Genomic DNA, 19,138 nt, shown 5'->3' with positions numbered 1-19,138 from the left:
TTGCATTCTGATCACTGGATGACAGCAATACAGTCCCTCACCCAGTGACTGGTTGAAGAACAGCAGCTGAAACATATGGAGTGGGTTTTTTTAAGGAAGGCCCTTCCCTCCTCTAGAAGCTTCTCCCTGAAGGTGTGGTTTCCGATGTAGAGGGTACTTTTTGTTAGGATTTGCTGTTGTTTCAGAATCATCCTTTCGGACAGCATTATCCACCTCAGTTTTGTGCACCACGACAGGGCCTCTGACAGGTTTCTCTGATTTAGGTGGTGCTGAGCTAGAAGTGGTCATGATAAAGTTGGAGTGGTTCCTCATTTTGGCTTTATCCCAGCTGAAACTAGAAAAGAAGGAAAATGTTGGGAAGCTGACTCCCTTTTCCAGTCTGTATCTAGTGCCCTCTGACATCCATTTCTCCCATAGACTAAATGGGAGTTTCTCCTGGATGGGACCAATTCCTCGTGCAGTGTTGAGGTAAAGCTGGCCAGGTAAGTAGCTTTTGGCTTTGGCTACCTCCAACTCCAACAGCAGGTCTCCTAGCTCTTGCAGATTGGGGCTTCCTGCTAGAAATCTTGGGGAAGGACTCAAGCTTGTTGAAGAGAGCAGTCTCCATTGCCTCCATGAATCCATAGCACTCTTCCAGACTTTACCAGACTAAACTGAGAGCAGCACTGGGTGTTCAATGCGATCTGACTTTAATCTATTTGCTTGCTCAGCAGACTTGGGTCTAAGCCACTTCACCAGCAGGTCGAGTTGTTCACTGGGATTAAGGTTAAGGTCTTCAGGGCATTGGAGGATGTGGACTTCCAAGCCCGGTAATTTGCTGGCTTATCATCGAAGGTTGAGAGTCCAGCCGTCAGTAGGTCATGACAGACTAGGAATCTCACAAGATCTGACCTATAGTGATTAGGATGGGGTTTATTAGGGGTCTGGTGCACCTTACCAGGAGGGTGAGCAGTGTTACCACCCATGTTGTACCACAGTATGTTGGACTGTTGGAGTCTTCTGCTACATGGCATCTCACCATCATATCTGTGGGCAAGTGAGTGGCCAGTCATTAGGTGTTTTGAGATATCTGCCTGTTTGGTACAAGTACAAGCATGTGAGGGATGCAGTCTCCATTCTGTACCGTTTGCATAAAAGGTGTTGAGTTGCAGAGTGTTATCCTGTGAAAGAGGAACGCTCCCTTTCAGCCCTGATTGATTGGCCTAAGTCTTCAGTGTCTGCTGGTGGGTGGGTATGACCATAAGCAGACTGGTCTCGATCACACCTCGTAGTCCTCTCGGTGCAATGACAAGGTGAGTTTGATCTAACATCGTCATTGTCAGCTAGCCGCTCTATGCCCACCTCAGTGACTTTGGCCTTGGCTAAAGCTGCCTGCACCTCTTATTCTTGCTGCAGTGTCTCAAATGTGGCTTCTAGGTGGGTTTTCTCTATTGTTATATCAATTTCTCTTTTTGCAAATGACGCCCTGACTAGCGCTGCTTTGGCCCTAACATGGGCTTCCAGCACTGCCATGCTCGCTGCGGATCTGCTAGACTGTCTAGATAATCTAGATGAATGTCGTGAAAACACTGACCCGGTTTCAAGGCTTCTTGTTTCCACTACCAACATTTTAACTTTATGTCATGAGGAGCTTGCAGGATCAATAACGTAGATGGATTCACCATTGAGAATGCCCTTTTACAATAGTGGTCTCGCTCAGCAGTGTCTCCACCTTCTTAAGCAAGACAGTCCCGGCTATGTACAGTTGGCCCTCCTTATCTGTGGGTTCCACATGCACGGATTCAACTAACCGCAGATCAGGAAAACCCACAAGTTCTCTCTCCTGCACTCGTTGTTTGAGCATGTACAGACTATTTTTTTCTTCTCATTATTCCCTAAACAATACAGTATAACAATTATTTACATAGCGTTTACATTGTATTAGGTATTATAAGTAATCTAGAGATGATTTTAAAGTACAGGCAGTCCCTGGGTTATGAACAAGTTCCGTTCCTGAGTCCGTCTTTAAGTCGAATTTGAAGTCAGAACAGGTGCATTCGGTATTATTTAGCGTCAGTTAGTGAAATGTTTGTCTTGGTATATAGTATATATTTACCTTTCTATGCATATAAAACACTTAAGAAACATATGTATTTCAATAATTAAACCACCAAGTTGCTTAATAATAATTGTAGCTTTCATCGGGGCAGGGCCTTTCACATGCTTCATTAAAATTGTTCCAATTGCTGACTGACTGTAGCCTAATGCTTTTCCAATGACATTTCACCTCTTTCTGTTCGCTTTATTACTTCCACCTTATTTTCAATCGTGATCATGATTATTTTTGTGAACAGAAACACTGCAGATTCAGAGCTGCGCCAGGTCCTAAAGTCGGGTCCTGACTTTACCTGAGACAGGTAAAATAAGGTCCAGGGTTCTGCTGGGTCCTAAAGTCCACCGCACTAAGACAGGTAAAATAAGGTCCAGGGTTCCACTGGGTCCTAAAGACCACTGCATTGAGCCAGGTTAAATAAGAGACCTGAGCATCCACATGTTTTGGTATCCGCAGGGGGTCCTAGAACCAATCCCCCGCGGATAAGGAGGGCCGACTGTAGTTTGAAGATGGCTTTGTTATTCACCCATGCGTTACAGTACTCAAGAAGCCGATGTAAAAAGACAGTACTCTCGGCATTTTCACGAAAGGTAGATTCAAATATTGATCGAAATTTCTTGGACCTCTAACAATCGTTTCGAACTACTAAATGAAATGTACAAAGACATAAAATGGCCAACCTGATGACAAAATTGCTTAACAACGTGATAATGAGTAATCAACAACAGCTGTAAGTACAAGTAAGTAGTGAGATTGAGTGATTACAAGTAACAATCCAAATCAGGTAAGACATAACACTCATCACCTGTAAAAGATGCCACTAACTGAACTCTTGGCTTTCACAAGTCAATTCTCCTGATCAATTGAATAGCCCAGTCATCTGCTAAACAGTAATGAGACCATCAACTGGATTTGAAATACAAGAGTAAAATTCTGTCCTTCAAGAGGGATCACCACCTAAACTTCAAAATAAGCCAATTAGATCATATCAAATTAACAGAGAACCCAAAACAAATCTAGAATCTGTACAAACTTAAAAGATTGTCTGCATTTTTACAGATTTGTAATCAAATAATGAGCAATCAACAACAGCTGTGAAAGCACTGAGATCTAGTAATTAGAAATAAAATATCATGAAAGACATAACAGACCCCTTTGTTCCTAAACTTTGCCTTCTGCCAGTCAGGCAATCTTCTATCTTTCCTGTAATACCAAGGGCTCTTTCTCGTTTAGCAGCCTCACGTGCAGCACCTTTAAGGCCATCTAAAAGTCCATCTGATTCTCCTTTGTCTATCCTGCCTGTTATTTCCTCAAAGAATTCCAATGGCACTCTTAGGCAAGATATCCCCTTAAGTAAACCATGCCAACTTCCACCTATTTTATTGTGTGCCTCCAAGTATCCCCAAAACCTCATCTTTAATAATGGATTTCAACATCTTAACAACTACCAAAGTCAGGTTAATCTCCTGTTTTATTTGCTTCCAAGGCTGAGGTGTAAAGTGCAGTATGTTCTAAAGGTTAACTTGCAGGTTGAATCAGTAGAGGGGAAAGTAAATACAATGTTATCATTCATTTCCACAGGACTAGACTACAAGCATGTAATGCTGAGGCACTATAAGGCAATAGTCAGATGATATTTGGAGTATTGTGGCAGTTTTGGGGCCCATGTCTAAGGAAAGATTTGTTGGTGTTGGAGAGTGTCCAGAGGAGGTTCATGACAATGATCCTGGGGATGAAAGGGGAACATTTTAAGAGCATCTGATGGCCCTGGGCTTATACTCACTGCAGTTAAAAAATGAGGGAGAATCTCATTAAAACTTACCAAATATGAAAGGCCTAGATAGAGTGCACACAGAGAGCATGTTTTGAGTAGGGGAGAATCTAGGACCTGAGGGCCCCTTTATATCAGAGATGAGGAGTTCCTTTAGCAATAAGGTGGTGAATCTGTGGAATTCATTGCCTCAGATGGCTATGGTGGCCAAATCATTGGGTATATTTAAAGCAGAGATTTGTACCCACTGCAGTTAAAAAATGAGGGAGAATCTCATTAAAACTCATTAAAGTTGATTCCACATTGAGAGATTGATAGGTTCTTGATTAGAAATGGTTATGGAGAAAAGGCAAGAGAATGTGGTTGAGAGGGAAAAATAAATCAACCAGGACTGAATAGTAGAGCAGACTCAATGGGCTGAATGGCCTAATTCTGCTCCAAAATCACAGAGGAGCTCCATGTATGTGGCTGTAGTCAGCAGCTACCCAAATAACTTGGCAATTTTTTTTTCTGGCTGTTTAGAATTTGCCCAGCAATCATTGTGAGCTGTGTCACAAAACAAAACTATCGGAAATGATTTTATTGGATAAAATGGCACACTTATCAGATGAGCTGCTTGGAAAACCACCCTTGAAATGTCATTGGGTGGATCCCAGAACATACGCAGACCAAGTAAAACAACCTGCTGTCTAGTTTCAATGCAACACTGAAACTGTTTATCATTTTAGTACAAGTGGAAATTATTAGATGAAAGCACACAAGCAAGCACTTTAGCAGAAAAATCATTCAATATATTACTCAAATGGTCTACTGGAAAGGGGTATGCAACACACAAAATCCTGCCAGTTTGCTATAAAAATGTTTTGCTAATCATTTTAAAGTAAGGAACAATAACATTTCTACTTACAAGTCTAGTCCCATACCATACAGTTGACTCATTCTGGTGAAAATAAGGGTGTGAGTTTATCAACAATAGCTATTAAAAAGTTGAAAATAAACATTTTGGGTATGAGGGAGTTCAAATCAGAACTGGAATAACAATGACCTTAAACTATGACAAGTGACTAACCTGCCAAAAAATCTGATCAGCTGTCTGTCTATGGACACTGCTCAGGTGCACTCTGTGAATATTTCAGTGGGAAAGTGGTATATGTGAAAGGGTTAAAGTGCCTGCCTGCCTGCTCCCCCCACCCCCCCAACCACTTTTATTTTGGTGTTAAAAATGGTTAGAGTGATCTTTTGCACTGTTTGTGATTAGGTAGAGGGAACTCAGTAGCCCTCTCTGAATCCTTATCTGTGGAATTGTTTACCTCAGAAGTCTAAGATATGGGTGGTTAAGCAGAGGCAGGGTAATTAAATGAAAGTTAGACTGGACTGGACTGGACTTTTCAAGGGCACTTTTTTATTGCAGAACAATGAGCAGACCTTTTTGCAAAAACTGTACACAAAAGACTCGCTGTTGCTTAATCGGACAACACCGAGGACCAGATTGCGACCGGTGCAGGGGAAGAGTGCGAGACTGATGGTTATTGAGTCAGGTATCTCCAACGAGCAGAACGGGCAAGTTAAGATGTCCTATCTTGACACAAGTTGTTAGTTTACTTTATTTCAACTTTAATAAATGGTGTTCCTTTTCTAAATGGTGTTGCAAATTAAAGAATTAAAGAATTAAAATTAAAGAATCTAAACAACAGGAACAAGTCATTCCATTCAGTTACAGATGTGTTGCATAAAATTAACAATCACCATTTGCCAGCTCACCATTCAAGGTTTGGATGACTGAATCCTCTTCATTTTATAGGGTTTCAGCTTCAAGTTTGATATTCAAGGATATCTGGTCAATAGGAAGCTTTCAACATTCAAAGTAAATTTATTATCAAAGTACGTACAGAACCCCGAGATTCACTTTCTTGCAATAAAATGGCGGAGGTATTTTCTGTTTAAGACAAACCATAGCAACTCATTTATTGTACTCCAAATACTGAACACAGAGCACAGTAAAAGTTGTTTATGTAATTACATTATGATGTCAGACCAGCCACTGAAAGTGAACCCCCAACTCAATGTTGGTGGCTGTGAATGTTTCACTAATTTCCTTACCCTATACAGGACCCCAGAATTCACTAAAACCAGCATTGTGAGCCACCTGCCTCAGATCCTGTGTGGCATGGGTGTAGGGACAGCAGAGGCCTCTGGCTCATCCAGAGGTTTACTGATACACTCATGTCATGACAGCAGAGGTATGGTAGCAGAATCCTCCAGATCTTGGTGGGCCAGTTTAAGGCGATCTAATGAAATACATTAAGGGCAACTCCTCTTTATCTATGATAAAAGTCTTTTCTCCCTGTTCCAAAATGTGGAACAGCACATCATACGGGAGCCTAAGGGAATGTTGGCACATCATGGCAGATGAAAACAAACAAGGCAGAATGTAGGTCAACAGGAAACAAAGAGTGCTGCATGCCACGATGGGAGGCGGGAATAGGTGAAAAGGAACTGAAGTTACTGAGAAGGGTGGAATGCTGCTGAATGGCCCACCAGGCGGTCATGGTGTCAGGAAAAACATCACTTGGCATTCGTAATTGCTGCCCGTATACCAACTCAGCTGCGGATCACTGCAGATCCTCTTTTGGAGCTCCTCTGAGTCCCAGCAGGTCCTACAGGATATGGTCTTGCCAACACTCTTCGCTCTGGGAAGCCTGTAAGGAGCTGTGAAACCACCTGCACAGGCCATTGGACTGCAGGTGACACACAGTGGTCACCCGCACAGTTCTAGCCTAACGCCGAGGTTCCAGGCCATCATAGCCCAGAGGTCTGATAGGAATTGGAGACAGTGGTCAGAAAGACTATCATTGGGGTGCCAAACCGAGCAACCCAAGTGCTGATGAACACCCGAGCCACATCTGTGTCTGCCCTCCATTCTAGAGGAATGACATCCAGCCACCTACGGACTACCACAGAAAGGAGGGGCGAAACCATGGGAGGGGGGAAGAGGACCAACCAGGTCCACAGTGACATGGTCAAACTGTCGCTCAGGGACCTCCAAAGGTGCCTGGACATGGCAGTTAATTTTTTCCCTACTGGCACCCCACACGGGCTGCACTCCAATCATGCACATTCTTTCTAAGGCTGTGCCACACAGACTTTAGCGCAACCAGTTTTTGTGAGGCCTCCCAGCCCGGATGTGAAAGGCCACATAAAAACTGTCCCCCTCCAGCTTGCAGGCACAATGAGGAGAGGGAGCCCAGTTGAGACATCACACAGGAGAGAGACCCCAGCTTCCCTGAGCCTAATGTCAGCAACCGCAGGCCCGTGACTGCTGTTCTGTAAGCCGGGACCTCTGGGTCATTAGTTTGGCCAGCTGCCACATCGGCATAGTCAACCCCTGTGTATACGGCCTCAACAGCTGGCCATAAGAGGCAACTGGCCACAGCGTGACTTTTCCCCTCGATATGTTGTATATCTGTTGTGAACTCTGCTACTTAGGCCTGGTGGTATTGCTGCCGTGCAGACCAAGGGTCTGACATTTTGGCCATCACGTGCAAAAGGGGTTTGTCGTCAACAGACGCTGTGAAATGGCCACCCTCTAGAAGAAAACAAAAATGGTGGTCAGCCAGATAGAGACTGAGAAACTCACGGTCAAACGTTTGTACTTCATGTAACCCCCTGGGTCGCCTCAGGCTCGCTCAGCTCGTTCTCGTCTAGGAGGAGCAGCCTTCGGCCCCGCCAAACTGGGTAATCAGCTGGTGTGGATGCTGTGTGATGTCCCCGCCTCGCCCAAAAACAGACAGTACACCATATGCGATTAAATGAGTACAATTTATAAAGGTTACTATAACTAAGTGATTAATAACGATACAGTATATATGAAGAGAAAATTAAAGAAAAGGCGCCAAACTTATCAAAGTCCAAACCACTTCGTGCACAGCTGTTGGAGCTCAATTACTGAAGTCTTCTGGCCACCATTTGATCCCCTCCGAACTCCTCGACTCGCAGCTCAGGACCCTCCGAACTCCTCGACTCTCCAAACAGCTCAGGACCCTCCGAGTGGTCAACCAAGCACATCTAGCTTCATTCCCCCCCCCCCCCGGAGAATCTCCCGGCCTCGGACCCCCCTTTGGGGTCTGATCCTCGCCCAGCTTAGAGCATTGCGTCCTCTCTCTCGACCCCCTCGCGCCGATCTGCCCAAAAGCCCGTCAACAAAAGCTTACAGACTCAGAAGAAAGAACATTAATTCCCATTTGGTTTACAAAGGAATACCATTCTCGTTATCAGTAAATTAGCATTCCTGCTAGTTAACAAAAGGAAACCCTTTCCCAACAGTAACAAAGAAAAAAAAGAAACCCCCTTTACATTCATTTCAGGGACACAGGTTTACCAGCGAGCAGCTGCCACATTCCTCTGACCAGCTGTTCATGCACAGCATAGTCTGAAGCATCAGGAGTAACAGCTAAAGGTGTGTTGGGGAGCAGGTGTGCCATTAGAGTCCTGTTGGAAAGAGCTCATTCTGTATCATCAAATGCCTCGGTCATGTCTGCTGACCTGCAATCAGGGGTACTAGAAGCGCACTATACAGGGGAAGCATATGTTCAGCAGCTCATGAAATGAAGCGGTGGTAGAAATTCAACATGCCTAAAAACTCCTGTAGTTTTTTTTTGTGGTGCAGGGCAGTGGCTACTTTTGATGGGAGAGGTTCCACACCTTCTGCGGAGATGCGATGGCCAAGAAAGTCAATGGTTGACTCTCGAAACTGGCATTTCCATGTTGGCTTAAAACCTCAGAAAGTGTTTGCTGACGAGATAACGTGTTCCAATTTGGATGCACAGATGACTAGCATGTCATTCAGGTAATCAAAAAGATAATCTAAGACTTTAAATACAAAGTCCATCAGCCGTTGGAAAGTCTATGCTGCTTTTTTCAGCCAAAACGGCATGTACAGAAACTCGGAGACCAAATGGGGTTATTATCCCCATTTTTGGAGTGTCCTCCAAGTACACGGCTGCCTGATGGTAGCCCCTAACTAGACTGACTTTGGAAAAAGTTAACTTTCCGACTAATCATGCTGAAAACTCTAGGATGTGCGGGTCCAGGTATCAATCGGGGGGGGGGGGGGGGGGGCCTCATTAAGGTATCAGTAATTACCACAAGGGCGGCAGCCACAATTGGATCTGGCGACCTCACGGAGGGGTGAAGCCCAGGGTCTATTTGGCCTACAATACCAAGTCTTTCCAGATGACTCTGGCACCGACAGCCTGTGTTGTTCAGACTTCTAATGCCCAATGCGCTGGCACTGACGAAACAGCAAGGCGGTCAGCACTTCCTAGCATTCATACCAAAGCAAGCACAGTAAAAACACAGACCCGGCGAAGTCTTTTTCACAGCTGCAGGCATCTTTATCTTGGGGGCCTTACTGACCAGGCTCATTGTGGTAGGGAAAGGAGGAGTAATGAACTACTGCCGGGCTGACTGCAGACATATCACCATTTCAGAAAGCTCCCTATAGTCATTCACAGGTGCATTTGCGAGGGCTGTGCGAACTTGATCAGGCACTTGCTGCATGAAGAATTCTTTTAAAATAAAACAAGAGTGGTATATTCCCAGGAGAGACAGCATGTGGTTCATTACCTCTGACAGCTTAGCATCGCCGAGGACGGGCAAGGAGAGCAACTGTTTGGTGTACTCAGACTCCAATAGTCCAAAAGTCTATAAATTTTCAGCAATCGGTATTTAACAAGTTCAGGTGGGTGTTCTAGTAGACTCACCACTCTCGCAGCTGTGGAATTGCTCCGCGATGCTACCACATAGAAATATCTGGTGTTTTCGGCAGTGATTTCTCGCAGGGCGAACTGGGCCTCAGCTTGTATGAACTAAGCAACGGTACTTTGCTCCCTAAACTCCAACTATTTCAAAGTGACTACACTGACTAACATATTCAATAACTCTAAAATTGCCCTAGAGCATCTGGGTCACCAAAGTAAGTTTTCGCAAATAAGAATGCAAGAAAAATTGTAACAACTCAATATTGTACTCCAAACACTGAACAGAATGCGCAGTAAAAGTACTTTACGTAATTACATTATCACGTCAGACCAGCCTCTTAAAGTGAATCCCAACTCAATGTTGGTGAACTATGTATGGTTCCACCAGTTACGCTACCCTATCAATGAAATACTGCACCCAACAGAGCGCACAACTGGGCAACAGAACAAACTGTGCAAAAACAAAAGAAAAAAAAAACAGAAATAGTAGTAATAAATAAGCAATAAATATCGAGAACATGATATGAAGACTCCTTGAAAATGAGTCTATAGGTTGTGGGAATAATTCGGTGATGGGGAAAATGAGGTTGAGTGAAGTTATCTGCTCTGGTTCAAGAGTCGGATGGTTGAGGGGTACTAACTGTTCCTAAACCTGGTGGTACAGGTCCTGAGCCACCTGTATCTTCTTCCTGGTGGCAACAGTGAGAAGAGAGCATGACCAGGGTGGTGGATGACCCTGATGATGGATGCTGCTTTAATGTGACAGTGCTCCATGTACATGTGCTCAATGGTGGAGAGGACTCTACCCATGGTGGACTAAGCCATACCCACTACTTTTTGTAAGATTTTCCATTCAAGAGCAATGGGTGTTCAGCCAGTCAATATACTCCACACCACACATCTTTAAAAGTTTGTCAAAGTTTAAAATGCCATGCTGAATCTTCACATACTTCTAAGGAAGTAGAGATGCTGCTGTGCTTTCTTCAGAATGGTACTCATATGTCATTCAGAATGACCCAGGACAGATCCTCTGAAATTATAACATTGAGTTATCCTACGTTGTGTTGTTATGAACATTTGCAGAACATGTATGAGGAGGCAAGTGGGAAAAGCAAACCTGAGAAATGGAAGACAGCGAGCAGAATGCCTATAATTAACTAGCCAATGTAATGGAATTGCTGGTCAAGCAAAGAAGTTTGAATAAAGCATTACTTGGATTACTACCCGTGTTCTCCAACAGCCTACGCACACCTGTACCAGATATGAAAGGTCAGACAAGTTGACTCTTCATTCTTGGAAAATGGGCTGCATAGGTCATAAGCATATTACAGTGGAATAAGGCGTAACAATTAAGAGGAAAAGCAGGATGAAGTATCAAATGTACAAGGTGATTGTAAAGAAATCATCAGGCTTGTGATGAGGTATCAGGTTTGTTATGTGACCACAGTTTTGTTTACCGTGGGTGTCAGTTCAAACGCCTGGATGAGGTGGGACTATGACATCAGTATAACAAGCTACAACAGACCACTGGGACTTTCAGAGAGAGAGAGAGAGAGAGAGAAAAAGAGTGGAAGCTTTGGACCACAAGCTGCTGGCAGGAACTTGCTGCAACCATGGGTAAAGTCTGATATTTCCCCATGCCCAAAGGATTGGGTTGATTAACGGCACACAGTGCATATTGGATGTGTGACTGTCACTTCGTATGATCCATACATGAATGTTGGGAGTATCCTGTGGCAACCACTTTTGTTAACCCTTACATGGGTTTGGGTATGTTATGTAGTAACCACTTGTGCTAAGATATATTCTGTGACTGTCACCTTGTGATACTGCTACGTGGATTTCGGGACAACTTGACGGATAAGATCTTTGGCGACTGTTACTTAGTTTTCCCAGCGTGGAACATGTGGTATCCTTCGTGATCGCCTCCTCTCTACATTTTAACATGGATTTACCAGTCCCTCCCCTCACTTACTCCGTGGATTACTGGACCTTTCCCATTTGCCATCTGAAGACTTTAAGAACTGTTCCTAAGCTTGACAGTTTGGGAGCCACACACATAACACGTTAACTTCTAGTTATTTTGTTTAATTTTCTATATTTTTGAGTAGATACTAATAAATATAGTGATTTGAACATTAAAACCTGACTCATTTGTGATCTATTGCTGCTGGTACGTAACAGGTTAGAATGGTTTCTCTCTAATAATTGATAAGAGAGCACAATATTTAAGATAATCACATAAAAGTTGGATATTTCCATGCAGGCTTGCTGAAATCTGGTCACAAAATATTATTGAAAAGAATCAACTGCTTAGAACATAGAACAGTACAACAGAGTACAGGCCCTTCAGCCCCTTGTATTGTGGTGACCTTCTAACCTACTCCGGGTGAATCTAACCCTTCCCTCCCACATACTCTCCATTTTTCTTTCATCCAAGAGTCTCCTAATTGTCTGTAATGTATCTGCCTCTACCACTGTGTGGTCTAACCAGAGTTTTATAGAGCTGTGACCTCGCTTTGCCGCTCTTGAACTCAATCCACCAGCTAATGAAGACCAACATACCATACAGTTTCTTAACCACCCTATCACCTTGTGCAACAACTTTGAGGGACTTGGACCTCAAGATCTCTCTGTTCCTCCACACTAAGAATCCTGCCATTAACCTTCTACTCTACCTTCAAGTGGAACGTTCCAAAGTGAATCAATTCACACTTTTACAGATTGTACTTCCTCATCTAAATAATTTATAAAAATCACAAAGAACAGAATGGATTCCTGCGGAAAACCACAGACCTCCAGAAAGAATACACTCCATCTACCACCACTCTCCTCCTTCTTGGGCAAGCTAATTCTGAATGCACAAAGCCAGGTTTCCCTGGATCCCATGCCTCCTGGATTTCTGGATGTGCCTACCATGGGGAACCTTATGAAACACTTTACTAAAATCTATATACACCTCATCCACCACGTTATTACGTCCACAAAAAAGTTCATCAGGACTATGAAGCATGGCCTGTCCTTATAAAGCCACGCTGACTATCCCTAAACAATGCTTCTTCAAATCCTCACAAATCCTCTAAAAATCCTCTTCAATAGTTTGCCAACTACAGATGTTAGGCTCACTGGTCTATAATTCATAGAATTATCCTTATTATCTTTCTTGAACAAAATAATAACATTTGCCATCATCCAATCTTCTGGTACTACTCCTGTGGCCAGTGAGTATGCAATGATTATCACCAATGGGGCAGCAATTTCTTCCCTCACTCCCTGTAGTAACCTGGGGTATATATCCTGTCCAAAACCAGGGACTTTTTCCTAATTTTTTTCAAAGTTCCAACACATCCCCTTTTTTAATCTCGACATGTTCCAGCACATTAGCTTGTACTATGTTGAACTCGCATTTATCAAGGTCCCTCTCACTGGTGAATATTGAGGCAAAGTATTCATTAAAGCTCTCTCCTAAATGCTCCAACTCCAGGCACATAGTTCCTCTTTTATCCTTGATCAGTCCTACCCTCACTCTAGTCTTTCTTCTGTTGTTCACATACAGGTAGAACGCCTTGGAGGTTTTCCTTAATGCTACTCATCAAGACCTTCTCATGTTCCCTTCTAGCTTTCCTAAGTCCATTCTTAAACTCTTTCCTGGCTCATCGACTAAAGACTAATACAAGGAGCAAATAGATTAGACTAGGTACATCATAAAGGGGAAAAGCTTAGTACAGACTTGCTAAGCCAAATGGCTTAATTATGTTTCATAATAATTTATAACTAGTTTAACCTGAAAACTTCCAATATCTGATACACATAGCTATAATTAAGGTATCATGTAAAATTTCTTAGGCAAATTTGCAACCCACCAGAAAGACAGGCCGTTGTGTCCACCCACTTCAGTAACTGGCCTACGATCAGTTCTCCACGGTGATTGGCATGGCAGGGCAAGATGAACTGACTCATCTTCACTTCAGTTGGATTTGTGTACTTATCTCCATTTTCAAAACTAAAGAGTAACTCCTCCTGTGCCTCCGATTGTTCACTTCCCGCCATAATTAAGTCCTGGAAAGAGAGCAAAATTTGGAAGATGGGCATTTTTGTAGAAAAATGCAGAGAGCCATGATCATAACATTCCTCCATGATCCCAAAAACACTATATCACCAACATAATTTGATACGAAGATTGGTGGAGGGGCAGGTAATGTTGAGGATACAGGTAGGATGCAGAAGGACTTAGACAGATTAGGAGAATGGGCAAGAAAGTGGCAAATGAAATACAACGTTGGAAAATGCGTGGTCATGCACTTTGGTAGTAGAAATAAATGTGTGGACTATTTTCTAAACAGGGAGAAAATCCAGAAATCTGAGATGCAAAGGGACTTGGGAGTCCTTGTGCAGAACACCCTGAAGGTTAACTTGCAGGTTGAGTCAGTGGTGAGGAAGGCAAATGCCATGTTAGTACTCATTTCAAGAAGTCTAGAATACAAGAGCAAGGATGTAATGTTGAGGGCTTTATAGGGCACTGGTGAGGCCACACCTTGAGTACTGTGAAGAAGTTTTGGGCCCCTCACCTTAGAAAAAATATGCTGGGAATTGGAGAGGGTCCAGAGGAGGTTCACAGGGATGATTCCAGGAACAAAAGGGTTATCATACAAGGAACATTTGATGGTTCTGGGTCCGTACTCACTGGAATTCAGAAGGATGGGGGGGGGGGGAGGAATCTCATTGAAACTTTTCAAATGTTGAAAGGCCTAGACAGAGTAGATGTGGAAAGGATGTTTCCCACGGTGGGAGAGTCTAGGACAAGAGGGCACAGCCTCAGGGTAAAGGGGTGTCCTTTCAAAACAGAGATGCAGAGAAATTTCTTTAGCCAAAGGGTGGTGAATTTGTGGAATTTGTTGTCACATGCAGCTGTGGAGGCCAGATCGTTGGGTGTACTTAAGGCAGAGATTGATAGGATCCTTGATTGAACATGGCATCAAAGATTACAGGGAAAAGGCCGGGAACCAGGGTTGAAGAGGGGGGAGAAAAAAGGATCAGCCATGATTGAATGGTGAAGCAGACTCAATGGGCCAGATGGCCTAATTCTGCTCCTATGTCTTATGGTCTTATAACTTCAAGTGAGTACAGAGGACCATAGCACCTCAGTTGGGGGAAAAATAAAACAGAGAATCTGTCTTCATGTTAGAATAGTGAGCAAGTATGTGGCACAGAGAGCAGCACAATTTCAGTTTTGGGCTGTTACGGAAAGCACCATTTCAGAAGTACAATGATACTATGAGATGTACCAGCTATGAATTGCAGATGGTGGCGGAAATTCTTTTTTGACTTTTGATTACTTAGCTTGTAACCTACCATGAGACTATCATAGGATTTAATATTCTTTATTTGTTGAATCTGTAAATTCACGAGGTCTTTCCTCACAGCAAGTGATGCAATGTGATTGAATAAGTCGGTGAATTAACAGAACTGCTACATTCATGACATACTCTCTTTTGCAGAATTTATGAATTTACTACATGATACAAGGTCAAAATCATTAATGGAGATACCGCCATTACAGACATTTACACTACACACTGCACCCGCAAAGTTAACAGTATTGTGAAGGACTCCACACACCCCTCATACAAACTCTTCTTCCTGCCATCTGGCAAAAGGTACCGAAGCATTCGGGCTCTCATGACCAGACTGTGCAACAGTTCTTCCCCCAAGCCATCAGGCTCCTCAATACTCAAGAGTCTAGACTGACATCTACATCATTTATTATTATATTGTAATTTGTCCTCTACCTTGCCTATTGTCTTGTTTATTAATTATTGTACTGCCCTGCACTGTTTTGTGCACTTTATGTAGTCCTGTGTAGGTCTGTAGTCTAGTGCAGTTTTTATGTTGTTTTACATAGTCTTGTAGCCTTGTGCTGTCTCACATAGTCTAGCATAGTTTTGTGTTGTTTCATGTAGTACCAGGGTCCTGGAGGAATATTGTTTTGTTTTTACTGTGTACTGTACCAGCAATTTATGGTCGAAATAACAATAAACTTGACTCAACTTGCCTCACAGAATTGCTAAATAGGTTTGATGGTGTAAATGACGTGTCCATGTTCCAGATTTTTATTTTCCTTAACATTTTCCACCTGTTTTCTGTAACTAAGACAGTACTTGCTTTAGTCCCAAATCCTGAAATGCAGTGGACAACAAGGAGAGAGATTGTTTTAATTTCAAAAGTAGACTGCATTCATATATTCAAAAAAATACTGAAGAAACAGTGTTTAAAAAACTTATACATTTATGGTTATTGCATTTAGTAGAGTAAATTTTTAAAGAGAACACCGACATAGCAACATTGAGACTATCCATCGTTCTTGCTGCCTCAGTAAGGCCGCCAGCATAATCAAGCACTCCACTTACCATTCCCCATCTGACATTCTCTCTTCTCCCCTCTCCCAACAGACAGAAGATGTCTGGAAGCACATACCAACTGGCTCTGGGACAGCTTCAAAGCCACTATTATCAGACTCTTGGAACAGATCATTTGCACGTCAAGACAGGCTCTTGACCTTTTAACTTACCTCATTATGATCTTGCATTCCATTGTCTACCTGCACTGCAGTTTTTACACTTTATTCTGCGTTGTTACTGTTTTACTTGGTTTAACCTCAATGCAAAGAGTAATAACTTGATCTGTATGAATAGTATGCAAGAAAAGTTTTTCCACTGCATCTTGGTATAAGTGACAAAAATAAACCAATGCCAGATTCTGAAAATCTGGATCAACACGCAAAAAAAATGCTGAAGGAACTCTACACAACAGATGGCGCCTATGGAGGAAAATAAACCATTGATGTTTCAGGCCGAGACCTTCATCAGGATCATCTGTCCCAATCTGCTCCAGCCCATTCCGATCAAACATCTCAGTTCCTCTGAACCAGACACCCAGCACCTTCAAGTAGTTGGACTGGATGGTGAAGGGTACATTGAATCAGTCGGGCCAGTTACAGAAGAGCATGGCCTCACTCTTCCTGAAACTTTAGCTTCTGATGCCAACCTGAACTGACTGCAGATGCTGATCAGTCTGTGAACTGACTATGGATCCAAGCAGAAGATGGCAACGTCGTCCATGTACAGGGAGGATTTGATTTGCCTGCTTTCAATGCTGACAATGTGACCTCTTTTATGCTCTTGTCAATCTTAACAGATTTGGCAAAGGGTTCTAAATAGCACACAAACAGAACTGGAGAGTGAGCAACTCTGCCTGACTCCAGTCTTGATGAGGAAACTTATGTTTGAAACTTCAAAGCATTAAAATAACTCAAAGGAGAACACGGGAGTCCAAAATGCAAGTCTAAATTCATGTTTTATTTTAAGTAAGGTATGCATATATCATGTGGTAGCAGCATGACATATGCAATTTACATATTTTTACATACAACATAATGAATTATTTAAACAAAGAATGCTTGATCAACATATTTACAGGATTACACAAATATTACTGAAATATTAAATACACAACAGAAACTGTCTGTCTCCCACCCAGTAACGTGGACTTCAATACATACCGTACTGCCTATCTGTGTAGAACTGATGGATCCATTTCTGGTTACCTCCCCAAATACTATGTCTACCATGTATGTGTGTGGGCCTTCTCCTTGTCACTTCTGACCAGGCAGACATCCACCAGGGTCAGTTTCTATCATCTTACACCTCCGGGAGGCCGTGTTGTATGTAGCTTTTCTGTTGTATAGTTCCACATAGATCCATCTGCAGATCCTCAGTCCATCTGCCTGAGAGGAAGTTACTAAGTCTTCCTTAAATCATGGAGCTCTCACTGTTAACCTTTGGGAAGAAACATGAGCACACTTCATCCTGCTCCACTAAGAGGATCCTGGATCAGATGTTTGTGGGGAATTCAGAGGCAAAGAGCTCAGCTCGCAACTCTTGGGCTTCCTCTCTCACATCCACCACCTTTGACTGCAATAGAAGTTGCTCTAAGTCTGTCTGGAGATGACACAATTCCCTCTGACTTTGTCTTCTTTCCTGAACACCTTTGAGAATGATGAACCTCGATTGCTTCACAGTTCTCAACCTCTGTAACAGCTCTTTTGTTCCTTGATGTTCTCTGAGGTCAGTGGCTTGACATTCAACCTCTCAGTCCTCCTGCCTGACTTCTGGTCCTCTTGTAGGTGACACAAGGCAATGATCAAAAAAGAACACTTGTGTGATGTCATTGGATTCAAAGTGACTGCCTTTGGTGTAAAGAGGAGGACCATACTGCAATGTCCATTCAGGCACAAACGTGTTGCAGGTGTGCACTGAATGCACGGATGCTGAAAGAGTCATGCAATTTTACATCTTTAGCTCTTTCCATCTGGATCCAGAGCTGCTAACCAGTCTCTCACCAGCACTGCTGGTGAGTCCAGTTGCCTCAATGATGCATTTGAAGTCACCAGCCAGAAAGACAAGCAGGGTCATCACCAGCAAGAGGTAGTTGCTGGACATCAGCTGGCTGTTTGCTCAGCATGGGCAAGGCACACACATTAATTCGCTGGAGCGGAGTCTGGTAGTACTTTACGTCTGCCACACAAAGCCCCCTACCCACCACCTCTTTGACTTCAGAGAAGTTGCTTCACCGCGGCTGAAAGCACAACTATTGTTCTCTGCCACTCCCCCTAACCCCAACCATATAGACAATCCCCGGGACCACCATCACAACCTTGTTATGGATGTGTGGCAGCCCACAGTCACGTAGAAAGTTCACATTACCTTTACCTTGGTGTCAACACATCACACAGTTCTCTTCACACTGTGCACAGACATGCCACATTTATCTCCATAGTTGTTTGAGTTCAAGATTCACAAACACAGTCATTCAGCTCAAACCGTCATACCCACAACCATGGTGAAACGCCTTACTACCAGTGGGCTCAGGTATTGGGAATGGTTTTCCCCCACGGTGTGGCAATGCTGGTTGTGTCCGGATAGAGATCGGAATGGACGAAAGGTCTTGGCCCAAAACGTCGACAGCGCTTCTCCCTATAGATGATGCCTGGCCTGCTGTGTTCTACCAGCATTTTGTGTGTGTTGCTGATCAGAATGTGTTCCTGTTTTGGTCCGTCCCTGACTGTTCTGCACCCATCTGTGGTGCGTCAGCCGCAGTGTTTCTCCTGGTCTCTCTGAGCTGTGGCGTGCTTGACACCTTGCTATTAGGGCCATGGCCTCCGTGCTGCTCCTGGTCTCCCTCATGTATTTGTCTGAAAGCTCCTGATGGTTTTGACTGCTCCATTTTGATGCTTTCTCTGCTTGTGACATTGGTTTTCTATATTCATCCTCCAATGAGTAACAATTGCTGGCATCTGAATGCTGCATATGGTCCTTTCCTTCCCATTTACTCTAATAAGCCAATTGTCTCTTTGCTGATATCTTCCGAGAATTCTTACTTTTCACCACCTGCCATTCCCTCTTTCTTCCACTCCTTGCCTTGAGGGGCCTGGGAGCTTGTGGCTGGGGTTTGTATGCT

The 19,138-nt window shown here is 43.4% G+C and overlaps 1 protein-coding gene across 2 annotated transcripts in view; it reads right to left on the bottom strand.

Annotated features, from left to right (window-relative positions):
• acot11a (acyl-CoA thioesterase 11a) overlaps positions 1-19,138 on the bottom strand; it is a 106,909-nt gene that overhangs the window by 78,439 nt on the left and 9,332 nt on the right. Inside the window, exons 2-3 of one of the 2 annotated variants that reach the window (XM_059984619.1) lie at positions 15,675-15,798; positions 13,486-13,681 (exon numbers count right to left, since the gene is read on the bottom strand). In XM_059984619.1, the coding sequence (XP_059840602.1) occupies positions 13,486-13,672 (187 nt within the window). In that variant the 5' untranslated portion in view covers positions 13,673-13,681; positions 15,675-15,798. The remainder of the gene's footprint in view (positions 1-13,485; positions 13,682-15,674; positions 15,799-19,138) is intronic. The other variant, XM_059984618.1, reaches the window with a different exon arrangement.

The sequence above is a fragment of the Hypanus sabinus genome, chromosome 11, assembly GCF_030144855.1.
Source record: "Hypanus sabinus isolate sHypSab1 chromosome 11, sHypSab1.hap1, whole genome shotgun sequence".
Classification (NCBI taxonomy): Eukaryota; Metazoa; Chordata; class Chondrichthyes; order Myliobatiformes; family Dasyatidae; genus Hypanus; species Hypanus sabinus.
This window is presented reverse-complemented; position numbering and strand designations above follow the sequence as displayed.